This window comes from Phyllobates terribilis, unplaced genomic scaffold, assembly GCF_046119375.1.
Source record: "Phyllobates terribilis strain yellow unplaced genomic scaffold, ASM4611937v1 Scaffold_3__8_contigs__length_932513732, whole genome shotgun sequence".
NCBI lineage: Eukaryota > Metazoa > Chordata > Amphibia > Anura > Dendrobatidae > Phyllobates > Phyllobates terribilis.
This window is the reverse complement of record NW_027362763.1, coordinates 531,575,195-531,596,978: the sequence shown is the minus strand read 5'-3', so window position 1 is coordinate 531,596,978 and position 21,784 is coordinate 531,575,195. Positions and strand designations below refer to the sequence as shown.

The 21,784-nt window shown below is 43.0% G+C and overlaps 1 protein-coding gene across 7 annotated transcripts in view; it reads left to right on the top strand.

Annotated features, from left to right (window-relative positions):
• Nucleotides 1-21,784, top strand: part of AHI1 (Abelson helper integration site 1) — a 280,181-nt gene that overhangs the window by 18,917 nt on the left and 239,480 nt on the right. For all 7 annotated transcript variants that reach the window (XM_073671294.1, XM_073671289.1, XM_073671290.1 and 4 more), the window contains 4 exons: nt 8,692-8,787; nt 10,798-10,980; nt 11,085-11,231; nt 11,343-11,475. In XM_073671294.1, coding sequence (XP_073527395.1) covers nt 8,692-8,787; nt 10,798-10,980; nt 11,085-11,231; nt 11,343-11,475 — 559 coding nt within the window. The remainder of the gene's footprint in view (nt 1-8,691; nt 8,788-10,797; nt 10,981-11,084; nt 11,232-11,342; nt 11,476-21,784) is intronic.

Genomic DNA, 21,784 nt, shown 5'->3' with positions numbered 1-21,784 from the left:
GAGCACAGGGCGCCCATGGCGACTTTGCCAATCCTGGTGTTCTGTGGCAAATGCCAAGCGTCCTGCACGGTGTTGGGCTGTGAGCACAACCCCCATCTGTGGACGTCGGGCCATCATACCACCCTCATGGAGTGGGTTTCTAACCGTTTGTGCAGACACATGCACATTTGTGGCCTACTGGAGGTCATTTTGCAGGGCTCAGGCAGTGCTCCTCCTGTTCCTCCTTGCACAAAGGTGGAGGTAGCGGTCCTGCTGCTGGGTTGTTGCCCTCCTACGGCCCCCTCCACGTCTCCTGGTGTACTGGCCTGTCTCCTGGTAGCGCTTCCAACCTCTGGACACTACGCTGACAGACACAGCAAACCTTCTTGCCACAGCTCGCATTGATGTGCCATCCTGGATGAGCTGCACTACCTGAGCAACTTCTGTGGGTTGTAGAGTCCGTCTCATGCTACCACGAGTGTGAAAGCACAACCAACATTCAAAAGTGACCAAAACATCAGGCATAAAGCATTGGTACTGAGATGTGGTCTGTGGTCCCCACCTGCAGAACCACTCCTTTATTGAGGGTGTCTTGATAATTGCCAATAATTTCCATCTATTGTCTATTCCATTTGCACAACAGCATGTGAAATTGATTGTCAATCAGTGTTGCTTCCTAAGTGGACAGTTTGATTTCACAGAAGTTTGATTCACTTAGAGTTATATTCTGTTGCTTAAGTGTTCCCTTATTTTTTTGAGCAGTGTAGATATATATATATATATATATATATATATATATATATATATATATATATATATATATATATATATATATATATATATATATATATATATATATATATATATATATATATATACTAGATGGTGGCCTATTCTAACGCATCGGGTATTCTAGAATATGTATGCGGCCGACCGGGCGCGACTAATCAGCAAAGCAGTGTTTAAATGGGTTGTGCACTACTTTAACTTAACCCCCCAATGTATCCCCCCGGGGCCCCTAGTAAACGTGACTGAACTATGTCGCACTGTGACTGACAGAACGTATTCATTAAACGTGACAGAAGTACATCACACACACTGACTGACAAAACATGTTCAGTACGTCATAGGCAGTTGGTGAGTCACATGAGCCTTGCTATCTCCCGACGGTGGCGTACTTATTTTAAATCCGTCGCCATTTGGCCGGAGAGCGTGTTTAAATTTGTCACCAATATCGCTGACTGACAATTAATGAACCGTGTTAGTGAGGACCGGGGTGCGGCGCTGCCTGTGCGGGTACTTCCGCTGCGAGTCATCTCCCGGCTGCATTGCCGCTGACCTCCATACGGCTACCGTCGGGAGATCAGCGGCTAGGGCCGCTGATCTCCCGACGGCAAGTGTGAAGGGAGGACCGGGGAGTGAGGCCGCCGGTCAGGGTACTTCTGCTGCGAGCAGCCGGGAGATGACCTTCTAGCATCGGTCATCTCCCGGCTGCGTCGCCGCTGACCTCCGTGCGGCAGATGAGCCACTAACCGCCGCCATCTTGTTCTGAAATCCCACGTCGCTTATTGGCCGCGGCCGGACCAATCAGCGACGCGGGATTTCCTGGACGGACAGACAGAAGGGATAAGCTGATTATATAGTGTGTGTGTGTGTGTGTGTGTGTGTTATATATATATATATATATATATATATATATATATATATATATATATATATATATATATATATATATTTTACATACAGTGGGTACGGAAAGTAGTATTCAGACCCCTTTACATTTTTCACTCTTTGTTTCATTGCAGCCATTTGGTAAATTCTAAAGTTTTTTTTTTTTTTCTCATTAAGGCTATGTGCCCACGATGCAGAAATGAAGCAGAAACTTTCTGCAGCGTTTCTGCATCTCCCTTGCCAGAAAAAACGCATGCAGATTGTGCATGTTTTTTTCCTGCAGAATACACGCGTATTCACATGCATATTCACATGCGTTTATGTATGCAGACTACAAGCACTTTCCAGGCGATAGCATCACTTGGAAAGTGCTTGACAACTAGGTCACACTATATAAATCCATGCAAACAGCATGGATTTATATAGTGTGACCGTAAAAATAAAGCTATACTTACTGATCCCCCGCCGCGTGTGGTGCCGCGTGTGTTGTCGCGCTCCTTCCAGGTTGCCGGCATATCGCGAGACAGCCTGCGGTCACATGACCGCGACGTCATCTCAGGTCCTGGAAGATAAGCGCTGCCGGCCGGCCCGCCAGAAGGTAAATATAAACTTTATTTATTATTTTATTCCTTTTTTCACAGGTACAATGGTACCCAGGTCTAGGTGAGAGTCTTCTCTCCTCCAGAACTGGGTACCATCCGCACATTGAAACGCATATAATCCGCGTGTACAAATGTACAGACACGGATTATATGCGTCTTAATGCAAGTCAATGGCGGCAATTCCGCTGCGCTTCCGCAAAATTAATGAACATGCTGCGGATTTTTGAGCGGAATAATCCGCAGCATGTGCATTGACATTGCAGAATGCCATTGAGGACCATGTGGTGCGGATTACCAAGCGTTTTTGATGCGTTTCCGCTGCGGAAACGCATCAAAAACGCTTAGTGGGCACGAAGCCTAAAGTACACTCTGCACCCCATCTTGACTGAAAAAAACTGATTTGTAGAAATTTTTGCAAATTTATTAAAGAAAAACTGAAATATCACATGGTCATAAGTATTCAAACCCTTTGCTCAGTATTCAGTGGAAGCACCCTTTTGAGCTAGTACTGCCATGAGTCGTCTTGGGAGTGATGCAACAAGTTTTTCACACCTTGATTTGGGGTTCCTCTGCCATTCTTCCTTGCAGATCCTCTCCAGTTCCTTCAGGTTGGATGGTGAGCGTTGGTGGACAGCCATTTTCAGGTCTCTCCAGAGATGCTCAATTGGGTTTAGGTCAGGGCTCTGGCTGGGCCAGTCAAGAATGGTCACAGAGTTGTTCTGAAGCCACTCCTTTGTTATTTTAGCTGTGTGCTTAGGGTCATTGTCTTGTTGGAAGGTGAACCTTCGGCCAAGTCTGAGGTCCAGAGCACTCTGGAAGAGGTTTTCATCCAGGATATCTCTGTACTTGGCTGCATTCATGTTTCCTTCAATTGCAACCAGTCATCCTGTCCCTGCAGCTGAAAAACACCCCCATAGCATGATGCTGCCACCACTATGTTTCACTGTTGGGATTGTATTGGGCAGGTGATGAACAGTGCCTGGTTTTCTCCACTCATACCTCTTAGAATTATCACCAAAAAGTTTTATCTCCGTCTCATCAGACCAGAGAATCTTACTTCTCATAGTCTGGGAGTCCTTCATGTGTTTTTGAGCAAACTCTATGCAGGCTTTCATATGTCTTGCTCTGAGGAGAAGCCACCGTCGGGCCACTCTGCCATAAAGGCCCGACTGGTGGAGGGCTGCAGTGATAGTTGACTTTGTGGAACTTTCTCCCATCTCCCTACTGCATCTTTGGAGCTCAGCCACAGTGATCTTGGGGTTCTTTTTTATCTCTCTCACCAAGGCTCTTCTCCCCCGATTGCTCATTTTGGCTGGATGGCCAGGTCTAGGAAGACTTCTGGTAGTCCCCAGTTTCTTCCATTTAAGGATTATGGAGGCCACTGTGCTCTTAGGAACCTTGAGTACTGCAGAAATTCTTTTGTAACCTTGGCCAGATCTGTGCCTTGCCACAATTCTGTCTCTGAGCTCCTTGGGCAGTTCCTTTGAGCTCATGATTCTCATTTGGTCTGACATGCACTGTGAGCTGTGAGGTCTTATATAGACAGGTGTGTGCCTTTCCAAATCAAGTCCTATCAGTTTAATTAAACCCAGCTGGACTCCAATGAAGGAGTGGAACCATCTCAAGGAGGATCACAAGGAAATGGACAGCATGTGATTTAAATTTGAGTGTCTGAGCAAAGGGTCTAAATATTTATGACCTTGTGATATTTCAGTTTTTCTTTTTTAATAAATTTGCAAAAATTTCTACATTTTTTTTTTTTTTTTCAGTCAAGATGGGGTGCAGAGTGTACCTTAATGAGAAAAAAATGAACTTTTTAGAATTTACCGAATGGCTGCAATGAAACAGAGTGAAACATTCAAAGGGGTCTGAATACTTTCCGTACCCAGTGTGTGTGCGTATGTACAGTACAGACCAAAAGTTTGGACACACCTTCTCATTTAAAGATTTTTCTGTATTTTCATGACTATGAAAATTGTACATTCACACTGAAGGCATCAAAACTATGAATTAACACATGTGGAATTATATACTTAACAAAAAAGTGTGAAACAACTGAAAATATGTCTTATATTCTAGGTTCTTCAAAGTAGCCACCTTTTGCTTTGATGACTGCTTTGCACAGTCTTGGGATTCTCTTGATGAGCTTCAAGAGGTAGTCACCGGAAATAGTCTTCCAACAATCTTGAAGGAGTTCCCAGAGATGCTTAGCACTTGTTGGCCCTTTTGCCTTCACTCTGCTTTCCAGCTCACCCCAAACCATCTTGATTGGGTTCAGGTCTGGTGACTGTAGAGGCCAGGTCATCTGGCGTTGCACCCCATCACTCTCCTTCATGGTCAAATAGCCCTTACACAGCCTGGAGGTGTGTTTGGGGTCATTGTCCTGTTGAAAAATAAATGATGGTCCAACTAAACGCAAACCGGATGGAATAGCATGCCGCTGCAAGATGCTGTGGTAGCCATGCTGGTTCAGTATGCCTTCAATTTTGAATAAATCCCCAACAGTGTCACCAGCAAAGCACCCCCACACCATCACACCTCCTCCTCCATGCTTCACGGTGGGAACCAGGCATGTAGAATCCATCCGTTCACCTTTTCTGCGTTGCACAAAGACACGGTGGTTGGAATCAAAGATCTCAAATTTGGACTCATCAGACCAAAGCACAGATTTCCACTGGTCTAATGTCCATTCCTTGTGTTCTTTAGCCCAAACAAGTCTCTTCTGCTTGTTGCCTGTCCTTAGCAGTTGTTTCCTAGCAGCTGTTTTACCATGAAGGCCTGCTGCACAAAGTCTCCTCTTAACAGTTGTTGTAGAGATGTGTCTGCTGCTAGAACTCTGTGTGGCATTGACCTGGTCTCTAATCTGAGCTGCTGTTAACCTGCGATTTCTGAGGCTGGTGACTCGGATAAACTTATCCTCAGAAGCAGAGGTGACTCTTGGTCTTCCTTTCCTGGGGCGGTCCTCATGTGAGCCAGTTTCTTTGTAGCGCTTGATGGTTTTTGCAACTGCACTTGGGGACATTTTCAAAGTTTGCCCAATTTTTCGGACTGACTGACCTTAATTTCTTAAAGTAATGATGGCCACTCGTTTTTCTTTACTTAGCTGCTTTTTTCTTGCCATAATACAAATTCTAACAGTCTATTCAGTAGGACTATCAGCTGTGTATCCACCTGACTTCTGCACAACACAACTGATGGTCCCAACCCCATTTATAAGGCAAGAAATCCCACTTATTAAACCTGACAGGGCACACCTGTGAAGTGAAAACCATTTCCGGTGACTACCTCTTGAAGCTCATCAAGAGAATGCCAAGAGTGTGCAAAGCAGTCATCAAAGCAAAAAGTGTCTACTTTGAAGAACCTAGAATATAAGACATATTTTCAGTTGTTTCACACTTTTTTGTTAAGTATATAATTCCACGTGTGTTAATTCATAGTTTTGATGCCTTCAGTGTGAATGTAGAATTTTCATAGTCATGAAAATACGGAAAAATCTTTAAATGAGAAGGTGTGTCCAAACTTTTGGTCTGTACTGTACGTGTGTGTGTGTGTGTGTATATATATATATATATATATATATATATATATATATATATATATATATATATATATATATATATATATATATATATATATATATATATATATATATATATATATATATATATATATATACACATATATATATATATATATATATATATATATATATACACATATATATATATATATATATATATACACATATATATATATATATATATACATATATATATATATATATATATATATACACATATATATATATATATATATATATATATATATACACATATATATATATATATATATATATACATATATATATATATATACACATATATATATACACATATATATATATATATATATATATATATACACATATATATTATATATATATATATGTATGTATATGTACATATATATATGTACATATATATATATGTACATATATATATATATATATATATGTACATATATATATATATATGTACATATAACTGCGTACATGTTATTGTATGTGTATACATATATATGCGTGTATAATATTCTTTTTAAAAAAAATCTCTATTGATCTCCATGTAATTTTATTTTGTTTTGTCCCAGTGGGTGACTTGAGCCTGTAATAAATTATCAATTACATAATGCTGCTACTGCTTGGAGAAGTATTACTTGTTGCCCTTTTTTTTTTTTACATTAGACATTAATATTCAGATTATAGGTTGGAAGATTATAAATCATTTGGAAGACCGTTTAATGCCTCTTTATTAAAGGGAACCTGTCAGGCCCCCCTGCCCCCAGAACCACCAATAGTTGTATCTGCATATATAAATACCCTGCCTAACAGTCCCTTTATTACATTACACACATAAACAGATGTTTGTTAAAAGTATGTCTAAAGTCTGTTTGACATGTAAATGAGGCCTGTGACTAGTCGAGGGGGCGTTAGTGTCCCCAGAATAGTCAGCCCACTTAGCATGTTATCACGCCCATTTGGGCGTGATAACATAACTTGCAAGTGCGGCGTCATCACTAGCGCTATACAAACCTCACGTGGCTGCTTTCCCTCACTGCATTGATCCTCTGAAGTCAGGTGTACACGTGCCGGCTTCGGAGAAGCGAACTGCGCATGATCGGAAGTCTTCTTCCATAAAGGTGGACCCTGCAGCTATGGGAATAATTGCGGTTCCTTTTACCCCCAGTTAGCACTTAGAAGAGACGAAGACCATGCATGAATGTTGCTCTCCCCATTGTAATCCTAAATGTCATAAACTACAATGTGGACAGCCATAAGCATAGATGGCCCTCTATAAAACTCATATACATATTTGTGGAATATGAAGGGGGGTAAAGGGACTCCATTCCCCAAAAATGTACATGGGATGTAGAGAAATGACTGTGTGCCACCCTGCTTTTCTTTCTTAAGTAAACTAAGTGCAGTCGCCAACATGCCAGCATTCCTGTGAGCATATAATTGGGGGCTGCACAAAATGTTATAGTGGCCCCCGGGGCCCAAGTTGTGCAGTGTGAATGACAATATTTAAATACCACAATTGGACAGTATACGAGATTCTTAGTAGCTTGAATCTCTGTTATTTCTGATTGTTGAGAACCTATTAATATGCACACCACATTGTGATTGTTTTTTTATGTGCCATAAATAGATTTGTCCATCCTTTTTGAAAGCCATTTACCACCTAAATATAGTTTCTATACAAGGTTGAGTAGCTTTGGAAAATCATTGCTTGCTTTTGTGTCCCAGCCAATAATACACAAATCACCAATAAACACTTTATACTTGGGAGCCTACAGAATTGTAAATGCTGCTCTGGATTATAATATAAACTGTAACTGAGAATCTAAGGCTGAGTTCACACGATGCGTTTTTCATGCGTTTCCGCAGCGTTTTTGCAGTTGCGGAAACGCATGAAAAATGCATGGTAGAAGGGCAGCAATGTTCCCCAATGGAAATCCGCATGTGCTGTGCCCATGATGCGGATTTTTCCGCAGCGTAAACGCTGCGGTCAAAAATCCGCAGCATGTCAATTAATTTTGCGGAAACGCTGCCCTTTTGCCGCCATTGACTTGCATTAGACCGCATGGAATCCGCATCACTGTATATGTTGATGCGCTTTTCATGCGGTCTAATGTGCGGATGGTACCCGGGTGTGGATGAGAGGACTCTCATCCAGACCCAGGTACCATTAAAAAAAAAAGTATAAAATAAAAAATATATATATTCTCACCTTCTGACGGCCCGCGCTGCGTCCTGCCGGCTTCCCGCGCACTTCGCGGTTGAATGAAGGACCTTCGCTGACGTCAGAGTCATGTGACGGGTCACGTGACGCTGACGTCGGAAGGTCCTACAGTCTTCACTGCCGGCAGCCGGGACCGATGAAGCAGGACACCGGGGGCCATCAGAGGGTAAAGTATAGATTTATTTTTTATTTTTTGACATTCACACACTATATAAATCCATGCCGGCTGCATGGATTTATATAGTGTGAAGTTGACAAGCACTTTCCAAGTGATGCTAAAATCGCTTGGGAAGCGCTTGTCAACCCGCATGCGGAAATGAAAGTGAAGACCGCTTCATTTCCGCATGTCCCTGGCAGGAAACCGCATGTACAATCCGCATGCGTTTTTTCCTGCCAGAGAGATGCAGAAACGCTCAGGAAAAAATCCTGAGCATTTCTGCATCGTGTGCACATACCCTAAGAGAAGTAGATCAACAAAGGTTCAAAAGTGGACATGTACTTTAATTGTATGTAAGAAGTGATTACATTTTGTTTTTCTATCATGCAGACTTTATGTATGTTTTTCCTAATAAACGTTCCTAATTTTGTTATGTATTTTTGAAGTTTTCTAAATTCCTAAATTCTTTTTTTTTTTCCAGATTCTTGATTTGACACATGAAGATAGTTTAAAAACAATTTCAGACATTGAAATCAAGGAGAAAGGATTCCACAAAATTGCATGGGCTTTTTTGAAGGTATTTTGCATTTCATGTTAAATGTATCTTAATACCATACCATCAAAGGGACTATGACCCGTTAGGCTGGGGCTACTTTTGCATGTCAGTTATGTTTCTGCTTCATGTCAGAATATTGCTTCATTGGCATATGGCATTTTCCATAGAAACATTGGGGCAGATTTACAATAGTGAGTGTTTTTCAACTGGAAAATGTAACATATTTTGGCACAAATTGTTTTATTTAATTTTAGAACTATTTGTTGTGTGTTTAGCAAAACAGACAAGTGTTACTCATCTCAGGACAGGCAGTATGGGGGGGTAGGCAATGCATGCTATGAGAGGAGGAGAGATGATAGAAGGGTTTGTAATGTGACACAGCTAAACTCCGCTGTGCTCCTACTTTGCTCACAAGGACCTTATCTGAAAGGTGTGACTCATTTGTGATCTAATTTCCCAGCACTAACTAATCATGTAGGAGGTTAGATAAGAAGATCAGACATTACATCTCACACACTGAGAAAAGTAAGCTATTATGGGGCTTGTTCTTTTTCTGATGTGCTGCTTATGATTAGGCAATTCATACAGGGATTAGAACGCACCCTAAGTGAAAACTAATAATACACTCTTGGACTTAAAAGTTAACTCATTAGGTGCCAAATACTTTGATTGCTAATATCTCCGCAACGGAGTTTTGAAATAAAAAACTAAAGTTTTATTCCGTTCCACAGCCTCTATTACATCCTGTGTCCAGTTCAACATTAAACATTTTGGTGAAAGGTGCTCTTTAAACACTTAAAAGTACAATATGATCCAACCAAAAGGTGTTGTGAAGTAAGAAAAAAGTGTTTGAAAAGACACCACATTTATTATCCACCAACTGCAAATATGATAAATGTGGTACATTTCAAACTGTCCAGTTTTAGTTTGCACCATCTAGCAATTGTACAGGGTTAGTAAATCTATCTTGGTGTTTTTTACAACCTTTTTTACCTGAATGAGGCCCCTTCCTTGTTATGGTTGATAGGGGCCAATAAGCAAGCGACAGCAAATTCTAACGGTAAGTCTGCTGTTAAAATAGGCAAGCTGTTAAAATAGGAAAAACATATTTGGCAAGTGAAAGGTCCTCTTTAACCATTAACTTGCTGCTTATCTGTTTATAGCTTAGTTCCTTATTAACATTGGGCATACAGGTACTTCCAATGTCGATTCCTTTACTTTGATTTTTTTTCAGTAGCTGAGCCCGCATTTTTTCCGACACATGATGGCAGTGTTATTCAGCTATCATCTGCCTCTAACAGTGAAGCCCTGCCTGCTGGTGTTAACCTGTTAAATGCCACTGTCAATCTATGACAGCAGCATTAACAGCATACTGGGGGGCGTGCTTTTCTAACTACCCATCTCACCCTACTCCATCCCGTGATGTGTTGCCATGGCCGCTGGGGTTCTTTAGACTGAAAAAAGAAAACGTCTTGATAATGGCAACACAAGCAAAATATATATATTTTTTATTATTTAATACAAATTTCCTATTTTTTTTCTTCCACAGTGATACCAAACTTGCACAGTTTTTATTTTATGTAATCATACTGACCTCGAGAATCATATTGACAGGTTAGCCCTTATATTGCCCGAAATTAACAAAGTTATGGCCTGGAAAATTGCCCTCTTGACAACACTGCAGACAATCAACCAGCTGTCTACTTTCTAAGTTCTTTCATTGGCTTCAGCGCAGTTGCAGTCTGTACAGATCACCAGAGCAGTGGCGAGAGGTAGCATTGTACCCCGGGAGGCTGACTAACAGCTCAGTTAGCTGTTTTTTTTTTTTGTTTTGTTTTTGTTTTTTTAGCCTTTGGGGCCATAATATTTGAAAGGGGACAATCCATTTTAAATATCACGAATATTATTTATATATATATATATATATATATATATATATATATATTAAAAAACAACAACAAAAAAAACTGTTTTTCTAATCTCAGTGTTTATATTTTTTGTTACTATTTATTCTTTTTTTTTCACTTTTAGATTGTAGGTGCTAATGAAGTGCTCAATGTAGATAAAAAGCTACGTCTACAACTTTATTACCCTCCTTCAAGAGCCAGGGTAGCTTCCAGCATGCATGTCTATGACTGGTGGCTAAAATATCCCAGAAACCGTTACCCATCAACTCTGTATGTGACAGTAAAAGGCCTGAAACTGCCTGATAATGTAAGTCTTTTTTCTTTTTTTTTTTTTTTTTTTTTTTCTGTCTTTCCTGAAACTTTAATATAAACTTATTACAACTTTTTTTATTGTGGACCTTTAAATTACAGGTATACCCAAACAGCAGTATCGCTGCCCAACTGGAAAGCAGTATCCTACAGTCTGGCCTGCAGAATGACGATGCTGTGATGGAAAATAATTCATCTGATGCTAGACTGAAAAAGGAACCTCTCAAGTGGACTCGACTGTCTGGTCAGGTATTTGAGACTTATTTTCTTATAGTAAAGAGGAGTGTTTATCCTTTTACTGCATAATCATGTATTTGTCAACATTATTTGCCTTTTATGTCTATTTTTTGATAAATATAGGCTTGTCGTATTCCCAACAAACATCTTTTGTCTCTTCGAGGTGGGCACATGGGGTGTTTCTCGCTGCTTTTTTCTCGTATTGGTAGAACGTTGGCTGCTGCATGTGCGGACAGGGATGGTTATCCAATACACTGTAAGTATATTACATACTATTGTATTTCCAGCCAGAAAGGCTTGTTGGCATTTTAGGTGATACCTAAAAAAAAGTACTAAAAATGAGAAAATTTACTTTTGTCACTGATTTTATATGATTTTGATTATTAATCTAAAAAAATAATCGTTTTATAAAATGGTATGGAAATGAAGTTCTATCTATTCAAAAGTATTTTGTATATTCTAGTAAAAAAATGGAGCCATATAAAAATTAACAGCCATTTGCAATTTCTACTGATGAGCCTACAGTTTTTTAAAGACCACAATATGAACTGCGCAAGCGCAGTATTTAAAATAGGAGCCAGGTCCAACTCCCACCAAGGACAATATCTGCAAGGAGTTTGTATGTTCTCCCCGTGTTTGCGTGGGTTTCCTCTGGGTTCTCCGGTTTCCTCCCACACTCCAAAGACATACTGATAGGGAATTTAGATTGTGAGCCCCAATGGGAACAGTGTAGTGTTCATCGAGCACTAAAATGCTCAGGTGCTCGAAGCTCGGGCCGAGCTCGCCGTGATACTCGGGTGCTCGACCCAAGCAACGAGCCCAATGTTAGTCTATGAGAGACCCGAGCATTTTTGCGGTGGCACCCCTGGCAGTCTTTTAAAAGCCTAACAAGTGCCCAAAACGATAGTGACAGTGCTCAAATGACATGGGGACAGCATGGGGATTGCCCCATTTCTGACCCCCAGGTCACTGCTGTCAACAACGTGGTCAGAGGTATTAAGCCACTTTTAAGGGCTCACAATAAAACGTTCAAAAACGAAGCTGAAACTGCTTTCCTGTGAAATATGTTAAGGAACTTCCTTTCCAGGGTAAAGACTTGTGTATAAGGTAAAATAAATAACCCCCCCAAAAAAATACTCCTCCACACCGTGGGCTATGTTAACAAGTATCATTTTTTATGCGTTTTTGCACTTTTGTATTGCTTTCAACCGTGATAAATGCATTCACCGGGAAATGTCATTTTAACATTTTACAACCTTATCTGGCCATGTGCTGTGTGGCACATGCATACAGTGCTGAAAAGACATGGGAACAGCATGGGGAATACCCCTGGAAGCATCTCTGACACCCAGGTCACTGCCTAAAAGTGTGCCCATCAGAAGTCATCCTTGCCGCATCAGAAGATGCAGAATTGCAACTATCCCCGTGCAAGTTATTGTCCCAGGGCACTGTTCAATTGTACCTCCCCCATTCCTTGCAATGCAAGCGCAAATATGCAGCCAACCACCCACCCACCCCCAGGTTGCAATACCATACTGCTTGCTTGCACTTGAAATTGGGCCTTATAGGCATGTGGAGGCGGAATCTGGCCACCACGTAATGGCTGCGTTGGCGGCCAGTAATCCATACGCAGTCCCCAGCCGCCCGGCTGCCGGGTGTCCACACTCTGTCCCCAGCCGCCAGGGTGCGGCCGGGTGTCCATACTCGGTCCCCAGCCGCCCCGTGGCCGGGTGTCCACACACGATCCCCAGCCGCCTGGGGGCAGCCGGGTGTCCATAAACGGTCCCCAGCCACCCCTATTTTTCCTGTCAACTTCCCCCCACACACTTTTCTTAGCCCGGCCTGCTTTAGAGCAGCATTGGACGAGACCACCAGAGAACCAGACTCCTCTGGTGGGCCCTGGCTTCTCCATCAGGGGAGTTGAGAGTGCCAAGGTGAGGACCATGATGATGATGATGATGATACAAGTTAGCATCTGCTTTGTTTTCTTGGAATGCAAGCGCATGTATGTAGTAGCGGCTAGGCCTGAGGGGGTCAGCGTTTTGGCGCATATCCTACCTCCTCCGAGGATTGCTGGATGTTTTCCTGTTACTATCCCAGTTCTATGACTCCCGTTAAAACAAAGCTTCAGGTGATAAATGATGGATGAGGTAGTGGCAAAGGAGAAAGAGCAGGAGGAACAGGGACCATTCACATCAATATCAGGCCAGTCAACCACATATGTCTTGTAGGATATGTTTCTGTAACAAAAGGAGCGTTTCGGCTACACAGTTATAGGGCATACAGTGAGTGCAATGCCTACCAAAAATTTTGAGGCACTCCAATGCCCCTTGGAAATGACATGGAGGTCAGAGGGCCTTAACTAAACCGTTTTTTCCATTTATAGCAACTGGGTCTCCTGTACACTGTTAGCCTAAGCAGTGAATGGAAGGCTTTCCAAAAATTATGAGGAACTTGCAATGCCTCTTACAAGAGCCATGCAGTACAGCATATTACAAATATTATTCCCATTATTGGGGAGTGGGTCTCCCATAGTATTTGCTTATGCCTTCCAAGCAAAAGCTTCCAAAAATTAGGACGGAGCAACTTGCAATGCCCCTTACAAGAGCCATGCAGTACAGCATATTACAAACATTATTCCCATTTTTGGGGAGTGGGTCTCCCATAGTATTTGCTTATGCTTTCCCAGCAAAAGCTGCCAAAAATTAGGACAGAGGAACTTGCAATGCCCCTTACAAGAGCCATGCAGTACAGCATATTACAAACATAAGTCCCATTATTGGGGAGTGGGTCTCCCATAGTCTTTGCCTATGCCTTCCAAGCAAAAGCTTCCAAAAATTAGGACGGAGCAACTTGCAATGCCCCTTACAAGAGCCATGCAGTACAGCATATTACAAACATTATTCCCATTATTGGGGAGTGGGTCTCCCATAGTATTTTCTTATGCCTTCCAAGCAAAAGCTTCCAAAAATTAGGACGGAGCAACTTGCAATGCCCCTTACAAGAGCCATGCAGTACAGCATATTACAAATATTATTCCCATTATTGGGGAGTGGGTCTCCCATAGTATTTGCTTAGGCCTTCCAAGCAAAAGCTTCCAAAAATTAGGACGGAGCAACTTGCAATGTCCCTTACAAGAGCCATGCAGTACAGCATATTACAAACATTATTCCCATTATTGGGGAGTGGGTCTCCCATAGTATTTGCTTATGCCTTCCAAGCAAAAGCTTCCAAAAACTAGGACGGAGCAACTTGCAATGCCCCTTACAAGAGCCATGCAGTACAGCATATTACAAACATAAGTCCCATTATTGGGGAGTGGGTCTCCCATAATATTTGCTTATGCCTTCCAAGCAAAAGCTTCCAAAAATTAGGACGGAGCAACTTGCAATGCCCCTTACAAGAGCCATGCAGTACAGCATATTACAAACATTATTCCCATTATTGGGGAGTGGGTCTCCCATAGTATTTGCTTATGCCTTCCAAGCAAAAGCTTCCAAAAATTAGGACGGAGCAACTTGCAATGCCCCTTACAAGAGCCATGCAGTACAGCATATTACAAACATTAGTCCCATTATTGGGGAGTTGGTCTCCAATAGTATTTGCTTATGCCTTCCAAGCAAAAGCTTCCAAAAATTAGGACATAGCAACTTGCAATGCCCCTTACAAGAGCTATGCAGTACAGCATATTACAAACATTATTCCCATTATTGGGGAGTGGGTCTCCCATAGTATTTGCTTATGCCTTCCAAGCAAAAGCTTCCAAAAATTAGGACGGAGCAACTTGCAATGCCCCTTAAAGAGCCATGCAGTACAGCATATTACAAACATTAGTCCCATTATTGGGGAGTGGGTCTCCCATAGTATTTGCTTATGCCTTCCAAGCAAAAGCTTCCAAAAATTAGGACGGAGCAACTTGCAATGCCCCTTAGAAGAGCCATGCAGTACAGCATATTACAAACCTTATTCCCATTATTGGGGAGTGGGTCTCCCATAGTATTTGCTTATGCCTTCCAAGCAAAAGCTTCCAAAAATTAGGAGGAAATGCAATGCCCGTTCGAAGACTCGTGGAGGTCCCAGTAGCTTAACAAGATGCTTTTAATGCCCCTTACAAGAGACGTGGAGGTCAGAGTGGTATAACAAGACGCTTTTAATGCCCCCCAGAAGAGACGTGGAGGTCAGAGTGGTATAACAAGAAGCTTTTAATGCCCCTTACAAGAGACGTGGAGGTCAGAGTGGTATAACAAGATGCTTTTAATGCCTCTCAGAAGAGACGTGGAGGTCAGAGTGGTATAACAAGACGCTTTTATAGCCCCTTACAAGAGCCATACAGTACAGCATCTTAAAAATATTCTTCCCATTATTGGGGAGTGGGTCTCCCAGTCTTTGCTTATGCATTCCAAGCAAAAGCTGACAAAAATAAGGACGGAGGAACTTTCAATAATGGCAACACGGTCCACAGTCACCCTGGTGGTATAGTGGTGGTGGAGGCTGAGGATAAGGAGAAGAGCAAAAAACAGCCGACATCAGGAAGCGTATACCCATGTGTGGTTGTGAAGCGGTGCATGGGAATACACCTCCCGAAATAACACAGTGGATTTGACTTTGTTACTCTGCTGTCATTTGGTGGTGATGAGAAGTCTGGCCCAATCCTGCCCTTGTTCATTTTGATAAGGGTCAGCTTGTCAGCATTATTGGAATTAGACAGATGAAGTTGGGGTCCAGAAAAGGCAATCTTGATAGAATTTTACAGCAAGAAGAAACTAAATGGATTTTCAGACTGAACGCTCTTGGGGAGGGGTGTTTAAATGAGGGATTTACCTATACATCCTTCTTATAATTTATCGATGTGAAGCCTGCAAATATAATATAAAACAAAATACTCTATTGAATATTGTTATTATGGTATAGTAATTTTAATGCACCCTGATTGAAACGCCCATATACCCAAAAATCTAGTTACCTTTTTTGCAGTCATATTTTACTCTTAATTATGATCAATAATGAATAGGATATCATTACTATTATCACTATATAGGTTAAACAATAATTATTTATAGGTTTGTTAACCATAGTGGAATGGAATATTGATATAAATGGAAGTGTTTATGCCCTTATAGCTATCTGTGATATATTGACAATAAGAAATCTCTGTTGTATGCGCAGTGAAGTCTAATTACTCCAAGAAATTAAATTAGAGCGTAAATAAATCAAGTAAATAGACATGCACATTGTGTAAAAGGAATGATATAACAGGACGTTGCCTACTTGGTACCACGTGACTAGAACATGTAAAGGTCCTGATATGCATGATCTTTAATGATCCTAGTAACCTGTGCAATTATAGAAAGAAATATGAAAAAAACCTCTGCTACGTAGTACCACGTGTTTTAAAAAAAATAAAAAAATAAAAAAAATAAATTAAATAAAATAAAAATTGGAAACCATGTGTCAGGACCTTTATGTATATATATGTATGTATGTATGTATGTATGTGTATATATATATATATATATATATATATATATATATATATTTTTTTGTTACCTTAGTAACCGCAGAAATGAATATGCTAAGGGAAATAACTTTGCCTATGTGGCATAATCTGATTGGAGTAAGCAAATGTGTTGCTATATATGCCTTCTATTGATTTGGACCAATGGTGCAGACTTCATAACTGATGTGCATAAAGAAAAGGACCTTGCCTATGTGGCCTAATCTGATTGGAGTAAGCAAAGTTCCTGTTATGCATCTCCTCTATTGATTTGGACAAATTGTGCAGACGTAGTAAATGATACGTATCAAGAAAAGGACCTTGCTTATGTGGCGTGTTTCGATTGGAGCATGTGACGGCCATGACATGAATCCCTCCTATTTTGAGTCAGCTGATCACGCAAGTGCAGCAATCGTTTAACACTACCTTCCACTTGTGGATTGGATGTAGGTAAGTTAATGCAGATTGGTTCCTGAATCTGAGGCATTCAGGCTATTATGAGAATGCTGATATATCGCTTTAATCTCCACCAATGTGGTTCCTTCTGGCCTGAATGACAGCTTTATCCTCCAATCATTTAAATGGTAGGTAACATTATAATGATATGATCTTCATGATTGGAAATAGGGGAGTCTATTCTATTGGCACATGGCTACAACAATACACATTGGCTTAGAGCCCAAACAGAGGTGATAAAAGCTACCTGGTGGCCATTTTGGGTGTCATTTAGCCTCTATCCCCTGAAGACGCCGGTTAGGCGAAACATGTCGGGGAGGCTATAATTTTAGTTTACAATAGGACAGATAGGGAATAGTGCAATAAGTGGTCCGCGGCCACAAGCATATGATAATGGAAATAGATAGGATGGCTATTGGATACACAGTTATGCCAATTGAATAATCCTGATAGTCCTCACTACCTGCGCCTATATTGGAATTTTAATATAAATTACTACTATAATAAGGATTTAATTATTAAAAGTTAAGTTTTATAGAGCTTTAGTTGGGGGGTTCTATTTGCCAACAGGCAATATGTTAATGAGCTTGTCAGCATTGTCAGTTGACAGGCAAGTGCGCTTATCAGTTATAATTCCCCCAGCGGCACTAAAAACACGCTCCGATAACACGCTAGCGGCAGGGCAGGCCAGGACCTCCAAGGCGTACAGAGCGAGTTCATTCCAAGTGTCCAGCTTGGATACCCAATAATTAAAAGGCACAGAGGAATCACGGAGGACGCTGGTACGGTCGGCAAGGTACTCCCTCACCATCTTTTGAAACTTTCCACTCCTTGTGAGAGTACCCCGCGCCTCAGGGTCTGTCCGAAGGGAGGGTCTGAGAAAACTGTCCCAGAACGTTGACAGTGTTCCCCTGCCTCTGCTGGATTGGAGTTGCCTCTCTCTCGCTTGTACGCTTTGGTTGGTCAATGAATTGTGACCTCTGCCGCTAGCGTGTTCAGATCGGAATTTTTTTAACAGTTCTGCAGCAAGGGCCTTCTGGTACTGGCCCATTTTTGTAGACCTCTCCACCTCAGGAATAAGAGAGTGAAAGTTCTCCTTGTAGCGGGGGTTTACAAGTGTCGCCAACCAGTAATGACTGTCACCCAACATTTTGACAACGCGAGGGTCACGGTTAAGGCAGCGTAACATAAAGTCAGCCATGCGTGCCAGACTGGTAACGGGCAAGTTTTCCGTGTCCTCTCCAAGATGACGACTGACCATGCTCTCCTCCTCCTCCTCCTCCTCCTCCTCCTCCTCCTCCCCCCTGTCCTCAGGCCACCCACGCTGAACCGACGGTATGACACTTGTACAGGTACTGCCGCCTACAGCGCATGATAACAGCTCCTGTTCTTCTTCCTCCTCCTCCTCTCCCTCATTGTCCCCCCAATGCACGTTGGGATGAGATGAGGCTGGGCTGTGTGTAATCGCCCGCTACGGCTTCTTGATCCATCTCATCATACTCTGGCTGCAATGCCTCCTCTTTAATTCTCTGCAGAGAGTGTTGCAAAAGACAGACAAGTGGGATGCTGACACTAATGATGGCGTCATCGCCACTCACCATCTTGGTGGCCTCCTCAAAGTTTGTCAGGATGGTACATATGTCAGACATCCAGGTCCACTCCTGAGGTCTTATGTGTGGAGTCTGACCTGAATATCGACAGCCTTGTTGCAGCTGGTACTCCACAACTGCTCTCTTCTGCTCACAAATCCTTTGCAACATGTGGAGGGTAGAGTTCCAACGTGTGGGGACATCACACACCAGTCGGTGTGCCGGAAGCTGCAAACGCTGCTGCAACACAGCAAGGGCGGTGGAAGCTGTAGCCGACTTGCGAAAATGAGCTGACAGGCGGCGTACTTTAACGAGCCAATCTGGCAACTCTGGGTACGATTTAAGAAACCGCTGAACCACGAGGTTAAGCACATGAGCCAGGCATGGTACGTGTGTGAACTCTCCTCGCCTCAGAGCTGCCACCAGGTTACGGCCATTGTCACACACGACCATGCCTGGATGTAGGTTCAGTGGTCTCAGCCACAGATCTGCCTGCTCTTTCACAGCTGTCCACAACTCACAAGCAGTGTGAGGTTTATCACCTAAGCTTATGAGTTTCAGCACAGCCTGTTGCTGCTTGGCGGAGGCAGTACTGCAGTGCTTCCAGCTTGTAACTGATGTGGTAATATCTGAGATGGAGGCTGAACATGAGGAGGAGGATGATGCGCAGGAGCTTTACACTGTGGGGGCAACTCTGACTGACATAGGGCCTGCAATCCTCGGTGTGGGGAGGATGTGTTCCGTCCCAAGGTCCGACTGGGTCCCGGCTTCCTCTATGTTTACCCAGTGTGCCGTCAGGGAGATGTACCGTCCCTGGCCACAAGCACTTGTCCACGTGTTCGTTGTCAGTTGGACTCTCCCAGTAACTACGTTGTTGAGGGCACGGCAGATGTTTTGGAACACGTGCTTGTGTAGTGCTTGGATGGCACACCGGGCAAAATAGTGTCGGCTGGGGACCGAGTACCGAGGGACGGCCACCGCCATAAGGTTGCGGAAGGATTCCGTCTCCACCAGCTTAAAAGGCAGCATTTCCAACGCAAGCAGTCGTGAAATGTGCGAATTTAGGTCTGTGGCCTGTGGGGCTTTAGCTGCGAATTTCCGCTTTCGTTCAAAAGTCTGGGATATGGACAATTGAACGCTGCGGTGGGACGTGGACGTTGATGCTGTTTCTTGAGAAACTGCCATAACAAGTGAAGACTGAGAGGAGGGGGCATCTTTACATGCAGTATGGACAGGGGATTGCCTTGCACACACAACAGGGGGTTCTATTGCACGCACAACAGCGGAAGAAGCAGTGGTGACACCCGCTGACACTGGTCGTGGACCCTGGGGTTCGCCCCACAAAGTCGGGTGCTTTGCTGCCATGTGCCTGATAATGCTGGTAGTAGTCAGGCTGGTAGTTTTGTCTCCCCTGCTGATGCTGGCATGGCAGGTGGTACAAATGGCCCTTTTGGGGTTATCAGCAGAGTCTTTAAAAAAATTCCAGACTCTGGAATACCTACCACTTGTACTGGCAACGTCCCTCATGTTTGGTGTTACGGGGAACTGTTACCCGCCTTCTGTCTGCGGCCACCACACTGCTTCTTCCTGCCTATTGGGGTACCCTGCCTCCCTCCCCCTGTGTGCTGCTGGCCTCACTCTGCATGTCCTCCTGCCACGTTGGGTCAGTTACTAGATCATCCACCACCTCCTCCACTTCCACTTGCGCACCACGATGCTCCTCCTCACTTCCTGGCAATAGGTTAATAAGACGGGTATTTGTACAGTGTGTAGGAGGAAAAAAAAAAGAGGATTTAGATGAAAAAAAAGGATTTTTACTGGCCCCCGAGACCAGGAGCTAAGTCCAGTAATTTCAGAAACAGGAGCACACAGGACTGTAAGGCAGCGTTTGCTGGTATAACCACTGCGTCTCCTATACAGCCTGCCAGCCTGCCTGCCTGATATCTGGGATGGATATTAGTCCTGAGAAGGACTATTTGTTTGTTCTGGCAGCCTTTACAGACCCTACACTAACTATTTTGCAGCAAAAAATCTCTCCCTAGCTCAGCAGCGCTGTCCCTACACTGTCTGATCCGGAGCGTCTGTGGCCAAGATGGCGGTGCCCTTTTTTAAATACTCGAGGTGACGCTGTGCGGCCAGCCAATCACTATAATGCCCACAAACAACATGGCTGCGGCATTACAGTGACTGGCTGGCAATCCCTGCATGTTCATTGGCTCTGTAAAGAGCGCCAAACATGCAGGGCGGATACCCGAGCTCCCGCCCGAGTAACCCGGAAATGCTCGGTGCTCGCCGAACATCCCGAGTAGCGTGATGCTCGGGTGAGTACCGAGCAGTGTGTACCGAGCGTAAAAATTAATTGGAAAAAATTCTTGACCTGCTGTTGATTTGTTCATTCTGCCTCCCAAAGATCGCAGTAAGACTCTGCTCACATTTATCCTGCGCTCTGCGCTGAGCGCTTACATCAGGGTTTCCATGTAAAGCTCTGAAATACGTGATTCAAACGGAACCCCATTCGGAAGATTCCCTATAATGAGGCAGATGGACTGTGGACGCCGTCTGGACTAAAATCCAGCAGCGTCCGTATTTTCAAGTGCGCATAAAAGGGTGGTTGGCCGCGGTTTTGTGCACTTCTGGAAAGAAGGACACCGCTGAACAGAGGCCAGATGAAGTCCAGAGTAACTCTTCTGCCTCATGCCTATAGTGAATGGATCCCTTGTGGGTTTCATCTGAATCATGTCATTCGGAGATTTGAATGGAAACCCCAATGTAAGTGTGCAGCATAAAGCGCAGGATAAATGTGATCCAAAATGTTATGTAAAATATTCCCAGTAAAAGCTCCGTTCCATCCACGAAAAAAGCAAGTCCCCACTCAGGTCCATCATCTGTCAATGGAAATATAGGGGTCTTCCATGTTACTGGTAGTACAAAGGCTCTGGAAAAGCTAAATGGCTCCTCGATCCCCAAAAGAAATTCCGCACATTCTGCGCTCCCAAATCCAAATGCCACCCTCCTTTCTGAGATCC